The sequence below is a fragment of the Rhinoraja longicauda genome, chromosome 38 (assembly GCF_053455715.1).
Source record: "Rhinoraja longicauda isolate Sanriku21f chromosome 38, sRhiLon1.1, whole genome shotgun sequence".
NCBI classification, from domain to species: Eukaryota; Metazoa; Chordata; class Chondrichthyes; order Rajiformes; family Arhynchobatidae; genus Rhinoraja; species Rhinoraja longicauda.
This window is the reverse complement of record NC_135990.1, coordinates 2,397,593-2,416,225: the sequence shown is the minus strand read 5'-3', so window position 1 is coordinate 2,416,225 and position 18,633 is coordinate 2,397,593. Positions and strand designations below refer to the sequence as shown.

General features: G+C 44.1%; 2 protein-coding genes across 3 annotated transcripts in view; both read left to right on the top strand.

The window, feature by feature from the left end:
* LOC144610819 (neuroplastin-like) overlaps positions 1–4,446 on the top strand; it is a 56,913-nt gene extending 52,467 nt beyond the window's left edge. For both annotated transcript variants that reach the window (XM_078429744.1, XM_078429743.1), the window contains 2 exons: positions 1,793–1,867; positions 3,593–4,446. In XM_078429744.1, the coding sequence (XP_078285870.1) occupies positions 1,793–1,853 (61 nt within the window). In that variant the 3' untranslated portion in view covers positions 1,854–1,867; positions 3,593–4,446. The remainder of the gene's footprint in view (positions 1–1,792; positions 1,868–3,592) is intronic.
* A 4,813-nt stretch (positions 4,447–9,259) lies between these two features.
* The window catches only part of ppcdc (phosphopantothenoylcysteine decarboxylase), a 30,277-nt gene continuing 20,903 nt past the window's right edge, over positions 9,260–18,633 (top strand). Inside the window, exon 1 of the mRNA XM_078429757.1 lies at positions 9,260–9,380. Within this exon, the coding sequence (XP_078285883.1) occupies positions 9,282–9,380 (99 nt within the window). The 5' untranslated portion in view covers positions 9,260–9,281. The remainder of the gene's footprint in view (positions 9,381–18,633) is intronic.

The following is an 18,633-nucleotide window of genomic DNA, read 5'->3' as shown; positions in this document are numbered from 1 at the left end:
ACGTCTCATGCCCTCAAAGTTACCTTTCTTTAAGTTCAGAACCGTTGTTTCTGACTTAACTAAGTCACTCTCCATCCTAATGAAGAACTCAACCATATCATGGTCACTCTTGCCCAAGGGGCCACGCACATCAAGACTGCTAACTAACCCTTCCTCATTACTCATACCCAGTCTAGAATAGCCTGCTCTCTCGTTGGTTCCTCTACATGTTGGTTTAGAAAACTATCCCGTATACATTCCAAGAAATCCTCTTCCTCAGCACCTCTGCCAATTTGATTCACCCAATCTATATGTAGATTGAAGTCACCCATTATAACTGTTTTACCTTTGTTGCACGCATTTCTAATTTCCTGTTCGATGCCATCCCCAACTCTACTACTACTGTTAGGTGGCCTGTACACAACTCCCACTAGCATTTTCTGCCCCTTAGTGTTTTGCAGCTCTACCCATATCGATTCCACATCTTCCAAGCTAATGTCCTTCCTTTCTATTGCGTTAATCTCCTCTCTAACCAGCAACGCTACCCCACCTCCTTTTCCTTTCTGTCTATCCCTCCTGAATATTGAATATCCCTGGATGTTCAGCTCCCAGCCTTGGTCTCCCTGGAGCCATGTCTCCGTAATCCCAACTATATCATATTCATTAATAACTATCTGCACATTCAACTCATCCACCTTATTACAAATGTTCCTTGCATTGAGACACAAAGCCTTCAGGCTTGTTTTTACAACACTCTTACCCCCTTATACAACTATGTTGAAAAGTGGCCCTTTTTGATTTTTGCCCTGGATTTGTCTGCCTGCCACTTTTACTTTTCACCTTGCTTTTATGTAGGATAATGGCCTGGTCTGAAGTTGCTATAGGATATTCTCATGAAACTTTCACATGTGATCTAACAGTGAATATTCCTCATCCTGTCGCATTACCGCCTTTTATGCTTTCTACATGTCTTTCTATAATGTCAGCTTTATAGAATTGCAGTGTATAGTACTCAATAGCTCCAAGTAACACCATTGAGTCTATTCTGCTTCATAATCTATACACACCTATTTCTGTTTGTGCCCAATCAGGTAAATGTCAGAGGACCCATTTAGAAACACCATTTACCAGCAAAATCAGGGAATTAACAAATTGTTGGGATCTTTGCTGTTGACCAAGCAGAGTTCAACGCTAAAATGAGAAAAATAAATGAGTCTTTTTTTGCTGCTCATTGAGGATCCAGCAGCAGAGTTACATTTCTAAAGAGGGTTATGTCCTTTATCCCTTACAGATACCCATAGATTATTTTCTCTGGATTAAGTACAGTTTACTTTGCTATAACTGACAACGTGGAGTGTCTGGAGAGGTTTATGACCCAAAAGAAATCTAAGGCAGCAGATTTAATAGCAAAAGAAAATACATTAATACCACTCTAGTAATATTGGCTTAATTCACCTAAAAACATCAGTTATAGTTTTCAGTGATCTCACTTAAACTCCATAAAATAGCAGGGTTGAGACAGGAGGCAGAATAGGGTGTTAAGAAAATTGTCCCTGATTTTGACATAGGTTTGGCAATATTAAGAATGGATTAAATTTAGCAATAGAGGCCTGATTGCAGGTTGCTTACATCTTGTTGGGAAAGCACACTGAATATAATCAAGATTGTGCACAGTCTAACCTGTTTGCACATGTGAGTTTGTTTTTCATTTCACAATGTTGGATCATTTTACATTCAAGTATTGTTGAATTTGTGTATTAATACCATCAATGACCACTAACTTGCAAGATTTCTTTGTTACAATTTCAAACAGGAAAACTAATTCCACAAATAATCATAAGGATAAGAACTTGCGCCAGAGGAACACCAACTAAACCTTGGTAATCAAGTAAGTAGTGTATTCAGGGTTAACAGTAATTGTATATTCAGGGTTAATATGTTAAAATGTGTACATTAGCTTCTCCATTTCGATAAGGATTTATTCTTCTTCATCCAAATAATTGGCAAGAACCAAGAAAGAGTCCTTTCTCTTCTGTGCTCATCAACTCTTTTTAATTGTATCAAATGGAATATCACAACCAACACTTCCAAAACTATGGCCTGGATTTTCTTGAAATGCCTTTTCTTGAAATGGATTTTCTTGAAATGAAATTTCTTGAAATTTCTTGAAATGCCCTCTAGAATTGTCAGGAAGTGCAACTTGCATGCAAGATTCTGCAAATTCTTGTGAGCGTTAGTTAAGTTTAGAGATACAATGCTGAATCAGGCCCTTCAGTCCACCGAGTCTGTGCAGATCAGGGATTGCCGCACACTAATGCCATCTTACACACACTAGGGACAATTTACAATTTTACTGAAGCCAATTAACCTGCCATCCTGTACATCTTTGGAGTGTGGGAGAAACTCCTGGAGAAAACCCACACAGGTCACGGGGAGAACTTACAAACTCCGTACAGACAGCACCCGTAAAGTAAAGGGATCAGGGAACCTAGTAGAAAGATTCAGAATACCATGGATGGGATGGGTATACTGGAATCTTTGAAGGATTCTATTTAAATAAGATATTATCCAGGATGAACAGCATTATTCAGTTGGTATATATTCCAAATATTTTTGTCAGGGATGTGCACATCTCTATTGATTTCTCTTTGCTTAACGTGATGCAAATATTTTTTGTGTTGTTAGCTGCTCCAGTTGATCAGAATAGGACAGTTCTGGAAGTGTTTGTTCGGATAACTTTTCTACATCATTATTGAAATTGCTTGCAGATTTTAATTTGGAGTAGATGCAACAGTTTTGGAGTCCACAACCTCTAGTCATTGAAACATGTGGGAGCATTTATCCACTTCCATCTCTGACTAATTTGATGCTGACATCAAAACCTCCACAGGTTCAAAACCTCCACAGAACTGAACAGTTAATACTGGCTCTTGCCATGCCAATTCTGATCACCCATTAACTCTGGCATTTTTAAATTACATTTCTGAAAGTTAAACTAAATTTGCCACTGCAACTAAGTTGCTCCATTTTGGCTTCACCATCTCTCTACAGCAAATTCCCAGCCATTACTTGTCCAGAAAGCATCACTCGCCCAAATTACCAGCATGTTTCCCTACATTTGTGTGGGAATGTAATATAATATATATTTTATTATAATGTGTGTGTGTGTATATATATATATATATATATATATATACACACAACAGGTCAGGCAGCATCTCAGGAGAGAAGGAATGGGTGACGTTTCGGGTCGAGACCCTTCTTCAGACTGCAGAAGGGTCTCGACCCGAAACGTCACCCATTCCTTCTCTCCTGAGATGCTGCCTGACCTGCTGAGTTACTCCAGCATTTTGTGAATACCTTCGATTTGTACCAGCATCTGGTTATTTTCTTATATTATATATATATATATATATACACACACACACACACACACACACACACACACACACACACACACATATGTGTGTGTATGTTATATCGCAGTTTTCTGTTTTACGATCAATCCTGACCATTGTTGAAAGTCACTTTGTTTTCTTTTTTGTTTAAGTTATGGAAATTTCAATTTGTTGCATATTCAAAAGACTAATTAATTCTTTTTGAACCTCTGCAGGATTTTGGAAGAAAATGTCATTATCAGATAGTGCGTTTCAGCCAAGAACACTCAAGTTGTGTTGTCCAAATGGGACACGTTTTAACTTGTTTCTCTCAGCAGGAATAAGATGACAGTGTGAAGCATGTTTTGCCTTATTCAATTTCTCCTGAAGAATGAAGTATTAAGAAGATTGCTTTGCGAGTTTAAATGATAGGGTGTACTTTGGGTGCTTAATGTGCTATTTATGCTTGGTTTTCCTATCCCTAACCTCGCCCTCTCTTACTTACCCTGTAATTCTATTCCCCAGCACAAATTATGCATGCAATCTTTATTATTCCTGGAATGCTGATTTGTACTGTTATTTAAGCAACTCTCCACGGTGTGATCACTTTCATCCTCTCCTTAAACAGCTGATAAATTAATGTCACTCAAATAGTGTTTGTTTGAATTTGTATATATTGCAGATTTTAGAGCTGGCTAAATTAAAACATATATATTTAAAAAAAATCTAAATAAATATATATATCTATATCTATCCCATTCCACTGATCTGATAGAAGTTAATGCTGAACTATCTAGTTATTTCACTGCAATCCAGATTACAGGCCTGTTTTTGATGTACCTTTTTGCATAATTATAGCATGGTTTAAAGGAGTAACAGGATTAGTTTCAATTTTTTTTAATTATCATTCAGAAATCTGCCCTCTCTTTGGACCCTTAGATCAAATTTTCACGTTATTTTTCCTTTTTAACAAAACAAAATGTACAAATGCATGAGGGTACAGGTTTTACTTTTTGGTTGTAATTTCACCTAGTTCATTGTACATGTGGACCCACTGTGATTTAAAAAAATAAAGAACAACAATAATGAACACGATATATGCATGAGATTTGTTGAAGGAAAAAAATAGGATATTATAGATGAATGTGTTGCTTTGGACTGTGAAATCGAACAATATATTTGATTATCTAGAAAGCTGTTTAACTCAAACGCTAATATTTCTACAAAAAAGTATTTTAAATATCCAGCATTGGTCTACGTTGGAGTGGTTAGAGTTATCCAGACTTATAACTCAGGCCCTCCAGTCCCAGTTAAATCCTCTTTCTGCACCCTGACCTGCTAATGGACATCATTGTTACAGGTATACGCTGCCACCACCTCAGTGATGGGTTTTACTCTGCTACTCCTTCAAAAACAACGGAATCACATCAAGACAAAGGACATTTGAAAGAATCTTTAAAAAACAAAGTTTAATTTATTAAAGTCTGAGTCATCAGCTGGAATATAAGGAATAGATAGACATCATTCAGGTCTGAATAAGTGTCCCGACCCAAAACGTTACCTATCTATTTTCTCCAGAGATACTCCAACACTTTGTGTCCTTCCACTTATCATGCTTTGACAACCCTCTGTTACAACCTAGATAGACACAAAATGCTGCAGTAACTCAACGTCTCTGGAGAGAAGCAATTGGTGACATTTTGGGTCGAGACTATTCTTCAAACTGAGAATCAGGGGAGAGGGAGACATAGAGATATGGAAGGGTAAAGTGTGAAAACGAGAGATCAAAGGGACAAAGTCAAGGAAAATAGAATGAATCATTGTGAGCTGAGAAGAAGGTGACAATGAGACATGCAATCAGTAAAATTTAATTATGAGGATAGAAACGTTAATCGGAGAACTTAGGGTTGAGGAGGGATGGAGAGAGACAGAAAGCAAGGGTTACTTGAAGTTAGAGAAGTTAATATTCATACTGCTGGGTTGTAAGCTGCCCAAGCAAAATATGAGGTGCTGTTCCTCCAATTTATATTGCACCCTGTGCTACATATACGGCTCCATGAGGTATATGCCAGTCCACATCTAATGCAACGGGATGTAATTTATTGCTGGATGCCTTGTGAATATTACAAGTCAAACTGAAGAAAGGTCACGACCTGAAGCGCCACCTATCCTTGTTCTCCAGAGATGCTGCCGGACCTGCTGAGTTACTCCAGCAATTTGTGTCCTTTTATGAGAAATACAATTGTTTGAATGAGCTCTGCTCTTTTGTAATCCATTCTTCCAGACGTGATTCACCATAAATTCTGACTAGAATTCTAATCTACCAGAATGTGCAAAACACCAGGCATTCAGGAATTCTTCCAAAACAAATGACAAATGAAATAACTTAATACGTATTTTCCATGTGGCATTCCTTAAACAATGGACTTTGTTACCAGAATCTTTAGGTTTAGAAACGTGGGATAGTGGTGCACGGTCAGCCGCCAGAGACAGACCTGGGTCCAACAGCACGGACTCCTTGGAGGTCTTCTTCTTGGTCCATGCTTCGTCAGAAACCTCCACGACCTGCCCACCATGGTGATCCTGCCAGGAGCACACCTCCAGACGCTTTAGCTCTCAGGATCAAGTTTCTCCACTAAATAAAGTGGCGACCCTTGGAGAAGTAGATTCTATATTAAGGGTGTTTATTCACAAAATGCTGGAGTAACTCAGCAGGTCAGGCAGCATCTCGGGAGAGAAGGAATGGGTGACGTTTCGGGTCGAGACCCTTCATCAGACTGATGTCAGGGGGGCGGGACAATGGAAGGATATAGGTGGAGACAGGAAGATAGAGGGAGATCTGGGAAGGGGGAGGGGAAGAGAGGGACAGAGGAACTACCTAAAGTTGGAGAAGTCGATGTTCATACCACTGGGCTGCAAGCTGCCCAGGCGAAATATGAGGTGCTGTTCCTCCAATTTCCGGTGGGCCTCACTATGGCACTGGAGGAGGCCCATGACAGAAAGGTCAGACTGGGAATGGGATGGGGAGTTGAAGTGCTCGGCCACCGGGAGATCAGTTTGGTCAATGCGGACCGAGCGCAGGTATTGAGCGAAGCGATCGCCGAGCCTGCGCTTGGTTTCGCCGATGTAAATAAGTTGACATCTAGAGCAGCAGATGCAATAGATGAGGTTGGAGGAGGTGCAGGTGAACTTTCGTCTCACCTGGAAAGACTGGGTCCTTGGATGGAGTTGAAGGGGGAGGTAAAGGGACAGGTGTTGCATCTCGTGCGGTTGCAGGGGAAAGCTGCCTGACCTGAGTTACTCCAGCATTTTGTGAATAAATACCATCGATTTGTACCAGCATCTGCAGTTATTTTCTTATACCACTATACTAAGGGTGTGGTAACAGGGCACTTTGAAAATAATGATGCCCAGGATAATTCTCGTAAACCTCTGGACTCTCCAACGCCCACACATCATTCCTCATATATGGGGCCCAAAATTGATCACAATACTCCAAATACTGTCTCAGCTGTACATCCCTATATTTACATTCTTGTCCTCTCAAAATAAATGCTAACATTGCTTATGCCTTCCTTATTTCTGGTTCAACTTGCAAATGATCCTTTTGTGAATCCTGTGCCAAGTCCCTTTGTACCTCCAATTTCTGAATCCTAGAAAATAGACTACACCTTTATTCCTACTACCACTTGCATGACTCTGTACACTACCTGCCCCTCTACCCATCTTCATATCATCCGCAAACTTGGCCACAAAGCCTTCAATTCCCTCATCCAAATTTCTTTTAAATGATGTTATAATACCTGCCTCGACAGTCTTTTCTGGCAGCTTGTTCTATTTTCTTTCTTCTTTTTCTTTGTTCTTTTTCTACTTTTTCATTGTGATACAGTGTGGAAACAAGCCCTTCGGCCCAACTTGTGCACAATGTCCCAGCTACACTAGTTTTCTTCTTTCTCTTTCTCCTTTTTCTCTCCTTTTTTTCTTTTGCTTTTCCTTTTCTTGTTTTTTTTGGTCCTTTTTTCTCCCCTTCTTTCTCTTTGACGTTTTCTTCTTTCTCTTTTTCTCCTTCTTTTCTTCTCTCTTTATCTTTCTCTTTTTCCTTTTTCTTCTCTATCTTCCTTTCTTCTTTCTTTTCCTTTTCTTTACCTTCCTTTTTCTTTCTTTTCTCTATCTTCCTTTTTCTTCTTTTCATCTCCTCATCTTCTTTCTCTTTTTCTTCTCTGTCTTCCTTTTGCTTCTTTCTTTTTCTTCTCTTTATCTTCCTTTTTCTTTCCTTTCTTCTCTATCTTCATTTTTCTTGGTTCTATTTCTTCTCTATATCTTCCTTTTACTTTCCTTTCTTCTCTATCTTCAGTTTTCTTTGTTCTATTTCTTCTCTATATCTTCCTTTTTCGTTCTTTTTCTTCTCTATATCTTCCTTTTTCTTCGTTCTTTTTCTTCTCTTTATCTTCCTTTTTCTTTCCTTTCTTTATATCTTCCTTTTTCTTGGTTCTATTTCTTCTCTATATCTTCCTTTTACTTTCCTTTCTTCTCTATCTTCAGTTTTCTTTGTTCTATTTCTTCTCTATATCTTCCTTTTTCGTTCTTTTTCTTCTCTACATCTTCCTTTTTCTTCGTTCGTTTTCTTCTCTTTCTCTTCCTTTTTCTTCGTTCTTTTTCTTCTCTTTGTCTTCCTTTTTCTTTCCTTTCTTTATTTCTTCATTTTTCTTCGTTCTTTTTCTTCTCTATATCTTCCTTTTTCTTCGTTCTTTTACCTCTATATGTTCCTTTTGCTTCATTCTTTTCCTTTTCTTTATCTTCCTTTTTTTCTTTCTTTTCTTCTCTATATGTTCCTTTTGCTTCTTTCTTTTCCTTCTCTTTATCTTCCTTTTTTCCTTTCTTTTCTTCTCTGTCTTCCTTTTTCTTCTCTTTATCTTCAATAGACAATAGGTGCAGGAGGAGGCCATTCGGCCCTTCGAGCCAGCAATGTGATCATGGCTGATCATTCTCAATCAGTACCCCGTTCCTGCCTTCTCCCCATACCCCCTGACTCCGCTATCCTTAAGAGCTCTATCCAGCTCTCTCTTGAATGCATTCAGAGAATTGGCCTCCACTGCCTTCTGAGGCAGAGAATTCCACAGATTCACAACTCTCTGACTGAAAAAGATTTGTACCAGCGTCTGCAGTTATTTTCTTACACTTATTATACAACAATGTCAGTTCTAAATGGCCTACCCCTTATTCTTAAACTGTGGCCCCTTGTTCTGGACTCCCCCAACATTGAGAACATGTTTCCTGCCTCTAACATGTCCAACCCCTTAATAATCTTACACGTTTCGATAAGATCCCCTCTCATCCTTCTAAATTCCAGTGTATACAAGCCTAGTCGCTCCAGTCTTTCAACATATGACAGTCCCGCCATTCCGGGAATTAACCTAGTGAACCTACGCTGCACGCCCTCAATAGCAAGAATATCCTTCCTCAAATTTGGAGACCAAAACTGCACACAGTACTCCAGTATCTTCCTTTTGCTTCTTTCTTTTCATCTCTTTATCTTCCCTTCACCTTCTTTATCTCCCTGCTGGATTGAGAGGGAGTCAATTTACCTGCAATACCAACAGGTAAATTCAAAAGCCGAGCGCCGTTGGGTGACGTAACGCAATGTGACGTCACGACGCGCCGTGTAAGACTACATTTCCCAGAAGGCATCGCTGGGCCGCACCACCCGCCGTGCGAGAGGGGGGGGGGGGGGGGGGGGGGGCACTCCCTCTAACAGCAGTTTATTCCAGAGCCAGTGGCCATCAGAGCTGCTAAAACACAACGATGTGCGGATGATTTTACCTACAGTCGGCGGTGCGGGAGGGGTATTGGGATGTGGGGTGGAGGTGTGAGGGGGGATGGTGTTGGGTGTTGGAGCTCCCCCCCCCCCCCCTCCCTCCTGCCCCAATGGCGGGCGGGATGCGGCGCGTGCTGGTGGCGGCGAGCGGCAGCGTGGCGGCGCTCAGGCTGCCCGCCATCGTGGCGGCACTGCAGCAACTGCCGGAGGTGAGGGGACACGGCGGCCGTGCGGGGCGGCGCCGTGAGCGGCGACTGCAGCTCGGGCCGGGGAGGGGGGAGAAGTGGGAGATGTGGAGGGGGAGAGTGAGGGGGGAGTAATGGACGGAAAGAGGGGGGGGAGTAGTGGAGGGGAAGAGTGAGGGGGGAGTAGTGGAGGGGAAGAGTGAGGGGGGAGTAGTGGAGGGGGGGAGTAGTGGAGGGGAAGAGTGAGGGGGGAGTAGTGGAGGGGGGGAGTAGTGGAGGGGAAGAGTGAGGGGAGTAGTGGAGGGAGTAATGGAGTGGTAGAGTGAGGGGAGTAGTGGAGGGGGAGTGAGGGGAGTAGTGGAGCGGAAGAGTGAGGTGAGTAGTGGAGGGGGAGTGAGGGGAGTAGTGGAGGGGAAGAGTGAGGGGGGAGTAGTGGAGGGGGGGAGTAGTGGAGGGGAAGAGTGAGGGGAGTAGTGGAGGGAGTAATGGAGTGGTAGAGTGAGGGGAGTAGTGGAGGGGGAGTGAGGGGAGTAGTGGAGCGGAAGAGTGAGGTGAGTAGTGGAGGGGGGGAGTAGTGGAGGGGGAGAGTGAGGGGAGTAGTGGAGGGGGAGTGAGGGGAGTAGTGGAGGGGAAGAGTGAGGGGAGTAGTGGAGGGGGGGAGTAGTGGAGGGGGAGAGTGAGGGGAGTAGTGGAGGGGGAGTGAGGGGGGAGTAGTGGAGGGGGAGAGTGAGGGGAGTAGTGGAGGGGGAGTGAGGGGAGTAGTGGAGGGGGAGAGTGAGGGGAAGAGTGAGGGGAGTAGTGGAGGGGGAGTGAGGGGAGTAATGGAGTGGATGAGAGGGGAATGAGGGGAAGAGTGAGGGGAGTAGTGGAGGGGGAGTGAGGGGAGTAGTGGAGGGTGTAATGGAGTGGTAGAGTGAGGGGAGTAGTGGAGGGGAAGAGTGAGGGGAGTTGTGGAGTGGAAGAGTGAGGGGGGAGTGGAAGGGGGAGAGTGAGTGGTGTCATGGAATAGAAGAATGAGAGGGGAGTAGTGGAGGGGGAGTGAGGGGAGTAGTGGAGGGAAAGAGTGAGGGGAGTAATGGAATGGAAGAGTGAGAGGGGAGTAGTGGAGGGAAAGAGTGAGGGGAGTAATGGAATGGAAGAGTGAGAGGGGAGTAGTGGAGGGGGGAGTGAGGGGAGTAGTGGAGGGGGGGTGAGGGTGCAATAGAGGAGGGGGATAGTGAGGGGGGAGTGGGCAGTAAGTAACTCAGCGGGTCAGAACATGATGATAGGTGACGTTTCGGCTCGGGACCCTTCTTCAGACTGTCTGAAGCCTGAACCCTATTTGAAGAAAGGTTCAGATCGGAAATGTTGCCTATCCATGTTCTCCATAGATGCTGCCTGACCGGCTTTACTCCAGCACTTTGTGACCATTTCTGTATTATCCAGCATCTGCAATTCCTTGTTTATGCACTGATACTTCCTACAATCATATCAAATCATTATTGTACTGCAGACCTTCGTAATTACGGACCTCTTTACAACGGATTTTGGTTGTAGCGGACTGTTTCTAAGAACACGGCTGCTGGTTACACTGCAGAGACTGTTGAAATTGACAAGGCATTGAAATTGACATGGATTTGAAATTGACATGGATCTGAAATTGACATGGATCTGAAATTAACTTGCTATTGAAATTGACAAGCAATTGCTTTGGCCATTTAGCTCTATTAAACAATATAGCGTACAACCTTTATATATTTATCAGTAACAAAAATATGTTTTTAGCTGTTAAATAGATCTTTGCATTTAAAAACAACCTGTTTCACAGAATGGTTGGAATGAATCCCTCGGTTACAGAGGACAATCGGCAATAAATGACACCATTCCCTCTCCCCCCCCCCCCCCCCACTGTGCATTATAACAAGGGTTTACTGTATATGGCAAACAGTAGGGGTCCCACACTGTTAAAGAAAACTTTAAAACACAACTCAAAGATTTGGCAAGACAATCAAGACTTTATTTACGAGCGTCAAATACAATGATCACTGGGGATTGGTCCCCAAACAAAGATCCATTTGATCCTTATATCCAGAATTTTCCTTTGATGTGTTGTTTACTGTGGGCACTTACGCATTTCTCCTTCTTCCAAATGATCTTATACCAATTATAAATCTTGCACCTCTGAAAGACACAGGAGAGTAAACACAGCCCAATACCACCCCATTACAGATAAACAAATGTCTTTTGATCTTTTTGTTTTACGATTACCCTTTTGATCTTTTTGTTTTACGATTGCCATTTGTTTTTTGACAACAGAGAACAGAATCTGACTAAAGTAGGCTGCAGTAAGTGCCAGGTACACGGGTTTAGGAAAATAACTGCAGATGCTGGTTCAAATTGAAGGTAGACACAAAATGCTGGAGTAACTCAGCGGGTCAGGCAGCATCTCAGGAGAGAAGGAATGGGTGACGTTTCGGGTTGAGATCCTTCTCTCCTGAGATGCTGCCTGACCCGCTGAGTTACTCCAGCATTTTGTGTCTGCCAGGTACGCATGTTCAGTTTCAACTTTCTTTAAAGCACAGAATTATTATAACACATGAAGAGGACTGAAAGCATTTTTAGGCAGTCTACCTATCCCGTTCCCTTGCTGTCTTATTGAAGCTTTGCAATTTATTTTTGACAAGATTAATCTCTGTGGTCCACCACCAGTCACAAGATTAGTCACAAACGCAACCCTGTGCCTTCTATAACCAAGACAAGTGGGATTCAATTTGCCAACTTGTCTTGGATCTCAAAGGCATTAATCTTTTGGATCAGCCTTTCATGTGGCACCTTGTCAAATGCCTTACTAACATTGTTGAGATATCTTTGACCAATTGCCCTGTCGATCCTTTTTAATTTCCAAAGATATAACAAAGAATATATGAGGTTAAAGTATATGAATGGACAGATTCCAACTAGCTTGTCATCCTTCAATAACTTCAGAGGCCTTCAACACAAAACCAACCATTCAAACTGAACTACCCTTTCCCTCCCCAGACACTGCCTAACCCGCTGAGTTCCTCCAGCACTTTGTATTTTGAATGAACGGTCATATTGTCTGTCATTTATGGGTCAGTAGAGGATGGGTTTCAGGTGGCAAATAAATTGCAATAAAATTATGAGGCAGGAAAATATGCAAAATAGTGGGGGGGAAGGAAAGACACAACGTGCTAGAGTAACGCAGTGGGTAAAGCATCTCTAGAGAACACGGTGACGTTTCGGTCAGGACCCTTCTTCAGACTACGTATTTCTGTTTGTGTGCTGAGCGACTCCACAAATTAGCCATTGTTGGGAATGGAGGAAATAGTAATAGGCTGTGTAGGAAGGAACTGCAGATGCCGATTTCCCTCTCCCCTAACTCTCAACCTGAAGAAAGGTCTCGACCTGAAACGTCACCTATTCCGTTTCTCCATGGATGCTGCCTGACCCGCTGAGTTACTCCTGCACTTTGTGCCTGTTTTTGTAAAGCACCATCTGCATTCCCTTGTTTCCGAAGGTCACATAATGGGGAATACGCTTCGATCTTTATCAACGGGGACAGTGTGGAGAGAGTGTCCAGCTTCAAGTTTCTGGGCACTCACATTTCGGAGGACCTCACATGGTCCACTAACACTGCTGCGCTGGTCAAGAAGGCGCAGCAACGTCTGTTCTACCTGAGAACACTGAAAAAGTCTGGTCTGCCCCAACAGCTGCTGACGACCTTCTGCCGCTGCACCATAGAGAGCATCCTAACGCTTGGCATCTCTGTGGTATCTCAGCTGCACGGAGGCAGAGAGGAGAGCTCTTCAGCGAGTAGTCTACAGAGCTCAGAAGATTATCGGGACACAGCTACCAGCCTTGGAGGGCATCTACAACACACGATGCCTCAGGAAAGCAACCAGCATTCATAAAGACTCCTCACACCCCTGCAATAGACTGTTTGAACTTCTACCATCTGGCAGACGCTACAAGGCCTTCTACGCCCGCACCTCCAGACTCGGGAACAGCTTCATCCCCAGGGCCATAGCTGCTATGAACCGGTCCGGCTGAGTCGGATGGTCACGTCACACAGCGACCCGGCACAGACCTATTTGCACTTTATACTGTTTTAACTGTTTCTAATTTTGTTTCTCTGGGTTGTCTAAATTTCTGTTGATTAGCTAATTAATTTATTGCATCGTATGGAAGTCGCATTAACAATCTCATTGTACCCCTGTACAATGACAATAAAGATATATATTATATACTAGACAAAGTGGACCCGTTGGGCCCAAACCTCTCCTGCGTTGGTGCAGGACACTGTCCTCCCTCCCCTCTCTCCTCAACCCCCCCCCCCCCCCCCCTCCCTTCTCCCCCTCCCCTCCTTTTAAACTTTAAAATGTGAATAACTTTAAAAATATAAGACCGATTTCAATAAAACTACTTGCATTATCACTAAAGTGACAATGGTGAGTCAGGTGGGCCTAAAACTGTCGCACTATCGTGTACCGTTTTGGCTGAAGTTCAGTCACAAACAAGATAACAAACTTTAGTATATAGATTGTAAAAAACAGCGGAATCAGTGCATAATAAATATCTTCACACATGCATCCAGGTGGCTAAAGAAATTAATTAATTACTCAAAATGCATTAATTGCGCAGCATTTTTCGCAGGGTATACAGGAAGTCAATATGATGAAATATTGTTACTGGCACATGTACGCTCACCACAGGAACCTTGAGAGGAACGTAAGCAGCTATTGTGAGGTTGTATCTGACAACCTTTTGGTACTAACGTGGAACTATGCGATGTTACCACTAGATGGTGCTACATGCAAGCAAAGAAGGAGAAGTCATAAAGTTCTGGCGTAACTCGGTGGGGCAAGCGACATCTATTTAAGTTAATTTTAAGTTTAGATGCTACCTTACACCAGCACTTTGTGTCTTTTTTTGTAAACCACCATCTGCAGTTCCTTGTTTCTGCAAGCAAATACATTTCACTTAATCACAAAATGCGGGAGTAACTCAGCAGGTCAGGCAGCATCTCGGGAGAGAAGGAATGGGTGACGTTTCGGGTCAAGAAGAAGGGTCTCGACCCGAAACGTCACCCATTCCTTCTCCCCCGAGATGCTGCCTGACCTGCTGAGTTACTCCAGCATTTTGTGAATAAATACCTTCGATTTGTACCAGCATCTGCGGTTATCTGCGGTTATCTTTCACTTAATTCCATCTCGCTTGATTGGAGAGAGTGAGCACGGAAGCAGGTGGGTCATCCTGATCCTTAGTTATCTAAGCCTTCTTTTTTTTTTTTTTGGCAGTGAAGAAATGATCATTGACCATTCTACCGATACACGGTTGTATGTACAGGAGTTAATTTTACAAGTCTCTAAGTCTGTTCTATCAACATTATCCGTAATGGCCGATGGGAACCTGACTTCTGTTCTCCTGACAGAGTAGGCAGCAGTTTGGGTAGGTGATGCCCCGTATGTCACAGACGGGCATGTACTCGCGGGTACACAGGGGCATGCCCCGGTACTCCCTGCAGTCCACCTGCTTTCCACGGGCCTTGCGCGATGCAGTCCGCTCCACAGTGACGAGCAGAACGACCAACAAGACCATCGCCCCAGCCATTCTCTCCCACATTATCTAAGCCTTCCTCCCCAAAGCAAACTACCTCTCTGACAGAGAGTTATACGGCACGGAAACAGGCCCATGCCGACCAAGAGTTCCATCTATACTATCCATGTATCTGTCCAAATGTTACCATGGCACTCACTTCAACCACCTCCTCCGGCAGCTCATTCCGTAGACCCCAACCCTCTGTGTAAAAAGGTTGCCCCTCAGCTTCCTATTGCTCCCAGCAAGTGGTTGCCATTCAATTCTTGCAGCTTTTTACACACGTGACTTACTTTGGTTTTACTTTTCCCAACCAAGACGGGCAGTCCGTTGAACAGTACATTCCCGTCCAATTTCAATGTGAGTGGCTCGCAGCAGAGAGACAAGAAACTGCAGGTGCTGGAATGCTGGGCAAAGCACAGAGTGCCGGAGGAGCCCGGCGGATCAGGCAGCATCTGCGGAGGGAAGGGGCATTCGATGTTTCCCTCCTCCACCTTAGATGTCCTACCAGTTCCACTGTGCGCGTCCTCGTAATCCTCTCATTAGCACATCTTTCCCAGCCCCAGCCAGGGCTGCACAGTGGCGCAGTGGTAGCCTTGCCACCTTACAGCGGTGTACAGCGCCAGAGACCCGGCTTCGATCCTGACCACGGGTGCTTGTTTCTGTGTAGTTTGTACGTTTAGAAGGATGAGAGGAGATCTTATCGAAACGTATAAGATTATTAAGGGGTTGGACACGTTAGAGGTAGGAAACAGGTTCCCAATGTTGGGGGAGTCCAGAACAAGGGGCCACAGTTTAAGAATAAGGGGTAGGCCATTTAGAACGGAGACGAGGAAAAACTTTTTCAGTCAGAGAGTTGTGAATCTGGAATTCTCTGCCTCAGAAGGCAGTGGAGGCCAATTCTCTGAATGTATTCAAGAGAGAGCTGGATAGAGTTCTTAAGGATAGCGGAGTCAGGGGGTATGGGGAGAAGGCAGGAACGGGGTACTGATTGAGAATGATCAGCCATGATCACATTGAATGGCGGTGCTGGCTCGAAGGGCCGAATGGCCTTCCCCTGCACCTATTGTCTATTGTCTAATATGTGATTGCAGATCAGCTTCTGTGGCTAGCACACAAATAGTCACTTGGGTTAGACTTGATGGGCCGAATGGCCTGATTCTTCTCCTATCACTGATGGGCCATTCCCCTTGACGACGAGGATAAAGGTGGACTTTATTTAATCTCGGTGCTTCTAAGCAGCATTGTAGCACAGTGGGGCCAAGGCGCCCATTGGTGAAAGTGGCAGTGCGTGGATTGGTTAAGCGGTGAATCTCAGGAATGGCCGAGTGCCAACAACAGTGGGTTTACAGTTATAGCGGAAATGTGCTTGAACAGTCATAAGCTATTTAATGAGGTGGGTTTTTTAACAACGTTGTGGTGTTGCAACATAACTCAACGTTTTATAGCACCTGGCGATTGTTCAGATAATGGCTGTGGGAAAAAGATGAGCGTGTGGGGAGAAGGTCACTGCGATCTAGCTCTCGTTACTGTGTCCAGTATGCCCCTTCAGATCACAAAGTACCCTGCGGTCTGTTGGATGAAATGGAAAATTAACCTGAAACAATCAGTTCTCTGCCTGAGTGAAAAGACCGTTGAATGCATAGTCAGAATTATTCTTTTAATAAAAGTCTTGAAACACTGAGAATATACATAGAACAGGATAGCAGAGGAACGGACCCTTCAGCCCACAATATCTGTGCAAAACATGGTGCCAGGTTAAACTAACCTCTGTCTGCACATGATCCATATCCCCCCATAACCTGAATATCCATGTGATTGAGTCAAACAGCGTGGAAACAGGCCCTTTGGCCCAACTTGCCCACACCGGCCAACATGTCCCAGCTACCACTAGTCCCACCTGCCCGCGTTTGGCCCCTATCCCCGTCCTATTCATGTACCTGTCTAACTGTTTCTTAACAGTTGAGTTAGATAGAGCTCTTGGGGTTAGTGGAATCAAGGGATATGGGGAGAAGGCAGGCACGGGTTACTGATTGTGGACGATCAGCCATGATCACAATATCATATCATATATATACAGCGCGGAAACAGGCCTTTTCGGCCCACCAAGTCCGCGCCGCCCAGCGATCCCCGTACATTAACACTATCCTACACCCACTAGGGACAATTTTTACATTTACCCAGCCAATTAACCTACATACCTGTACGTCTTTGGAGTGTGGGAGGAAACCGAAGATCTCGGAGAAAACCCACGCAGGTCACGGGGAGAACGTACAAACTCCTTACAGTGCAGCACCCGTAGTCAGGATCGAACCTGAGTCTCCGGCGCTGCATTCGCTGTAAAGCAGCAACTCTACCGCTGCGCTACCGTGCATGGCAGTGCTGGCTCGAAGGGCCGAATGGCCTCCTCCTGCACCTATTTTCAATGTTTCTAAACGTTGGGATAGTCCCTGCCTCAACTACCTCCTCTGGCAGCTTGTTCCATACACCCACCACCGTTTGTGTGGGAAAAGTTACCCCTCAGATTCCTATTAAATCTTTTCCCCTTCACCTTAAACCTATGTCCTCTGGTCCTCGATTCCCCTACTCTGGGCAAGAGACTCGGTGCATCTACCCGATCTATTCCTCTCATGATTTTACACACCTCTATATTTAGCTCCTAGGGCTAAAGGAATCAAGGGATATGGGGAAAAAGCAGGAACGGGGTACTGCTTTTGGATGATCAGCCATGATGATTTTGAATGGCGGTGCTGGCTCGAAGGGCCGATTGGCCTACTCCTGCACCTATTTTCTATGTGTCTATGAATCAAAATGGACTCCATGTTTCAAGTCAATTGCCATGTCTAACACTTTTGCAGCTCTTACACTCTCACAAGTCCTCTACTTCCAAAGCTGATAAAATTGATTTATTAGAAGTGTCGGAAAGAACTGCAGGTGCTGGTTTCAACTGAAGATGAACACAAAAAGCTGGAGTAACTCAGCGGGTCAGGCAGCATCACTGGAGAACAGGGTCTGAAGAAGGGTCTCGACCCGAAACGTCACCCATTCCTTTTTCACCAGAGATGCTGCCTGACCTGCTGAGTTACTCCAGCATTTTGTGTCTCTCTTGGATTTATTAGAATGTGGCTTACTGATTTAAAAACCAGTAACCTCATGAGAATGAGATTGTAGCCTCAAAAAGGAGTGGGGAAAACAAATGTTAAATGTTTGTGTCAGAAAACTAAATAGAACTGCAAAGCAATCAGTCTGAAGAAGGGTCTCGACCCGAAACGTCAGCCATTCCTTCTCTCCTGAGATGCTGCCTGACCTGCTGAGTTACTCCAGCATTTTGTGAATAAATACCTTCGATTTGTACCAGCATCTGCAGTTACTTTCTTACGGCCATTTAGAACTGAGACGAGGAAAAACATTTTCAGTCAGAGAGTTGTGAATCTGTGGAATTCTCTGCCTCAGAAGGCAGTGGAGGCCAATTCTCTGAATGCATTCAAGAGAGAGCTGGATAGAGCTCTTAAGGATAGCGGAGTCAGGGGGTATGGGGAGAAGGCAGGAACGGGGTACTGATTGTGGATGATCAGCCATGATCACATTGAATGGCAGTGCTGGCTCGAAGGGCCGAATGGCCTCCTCCTGCACCTATTGTCTATTGTCTATCCCAAAGCCAGTTAGATAGTCTGTCGTGTCC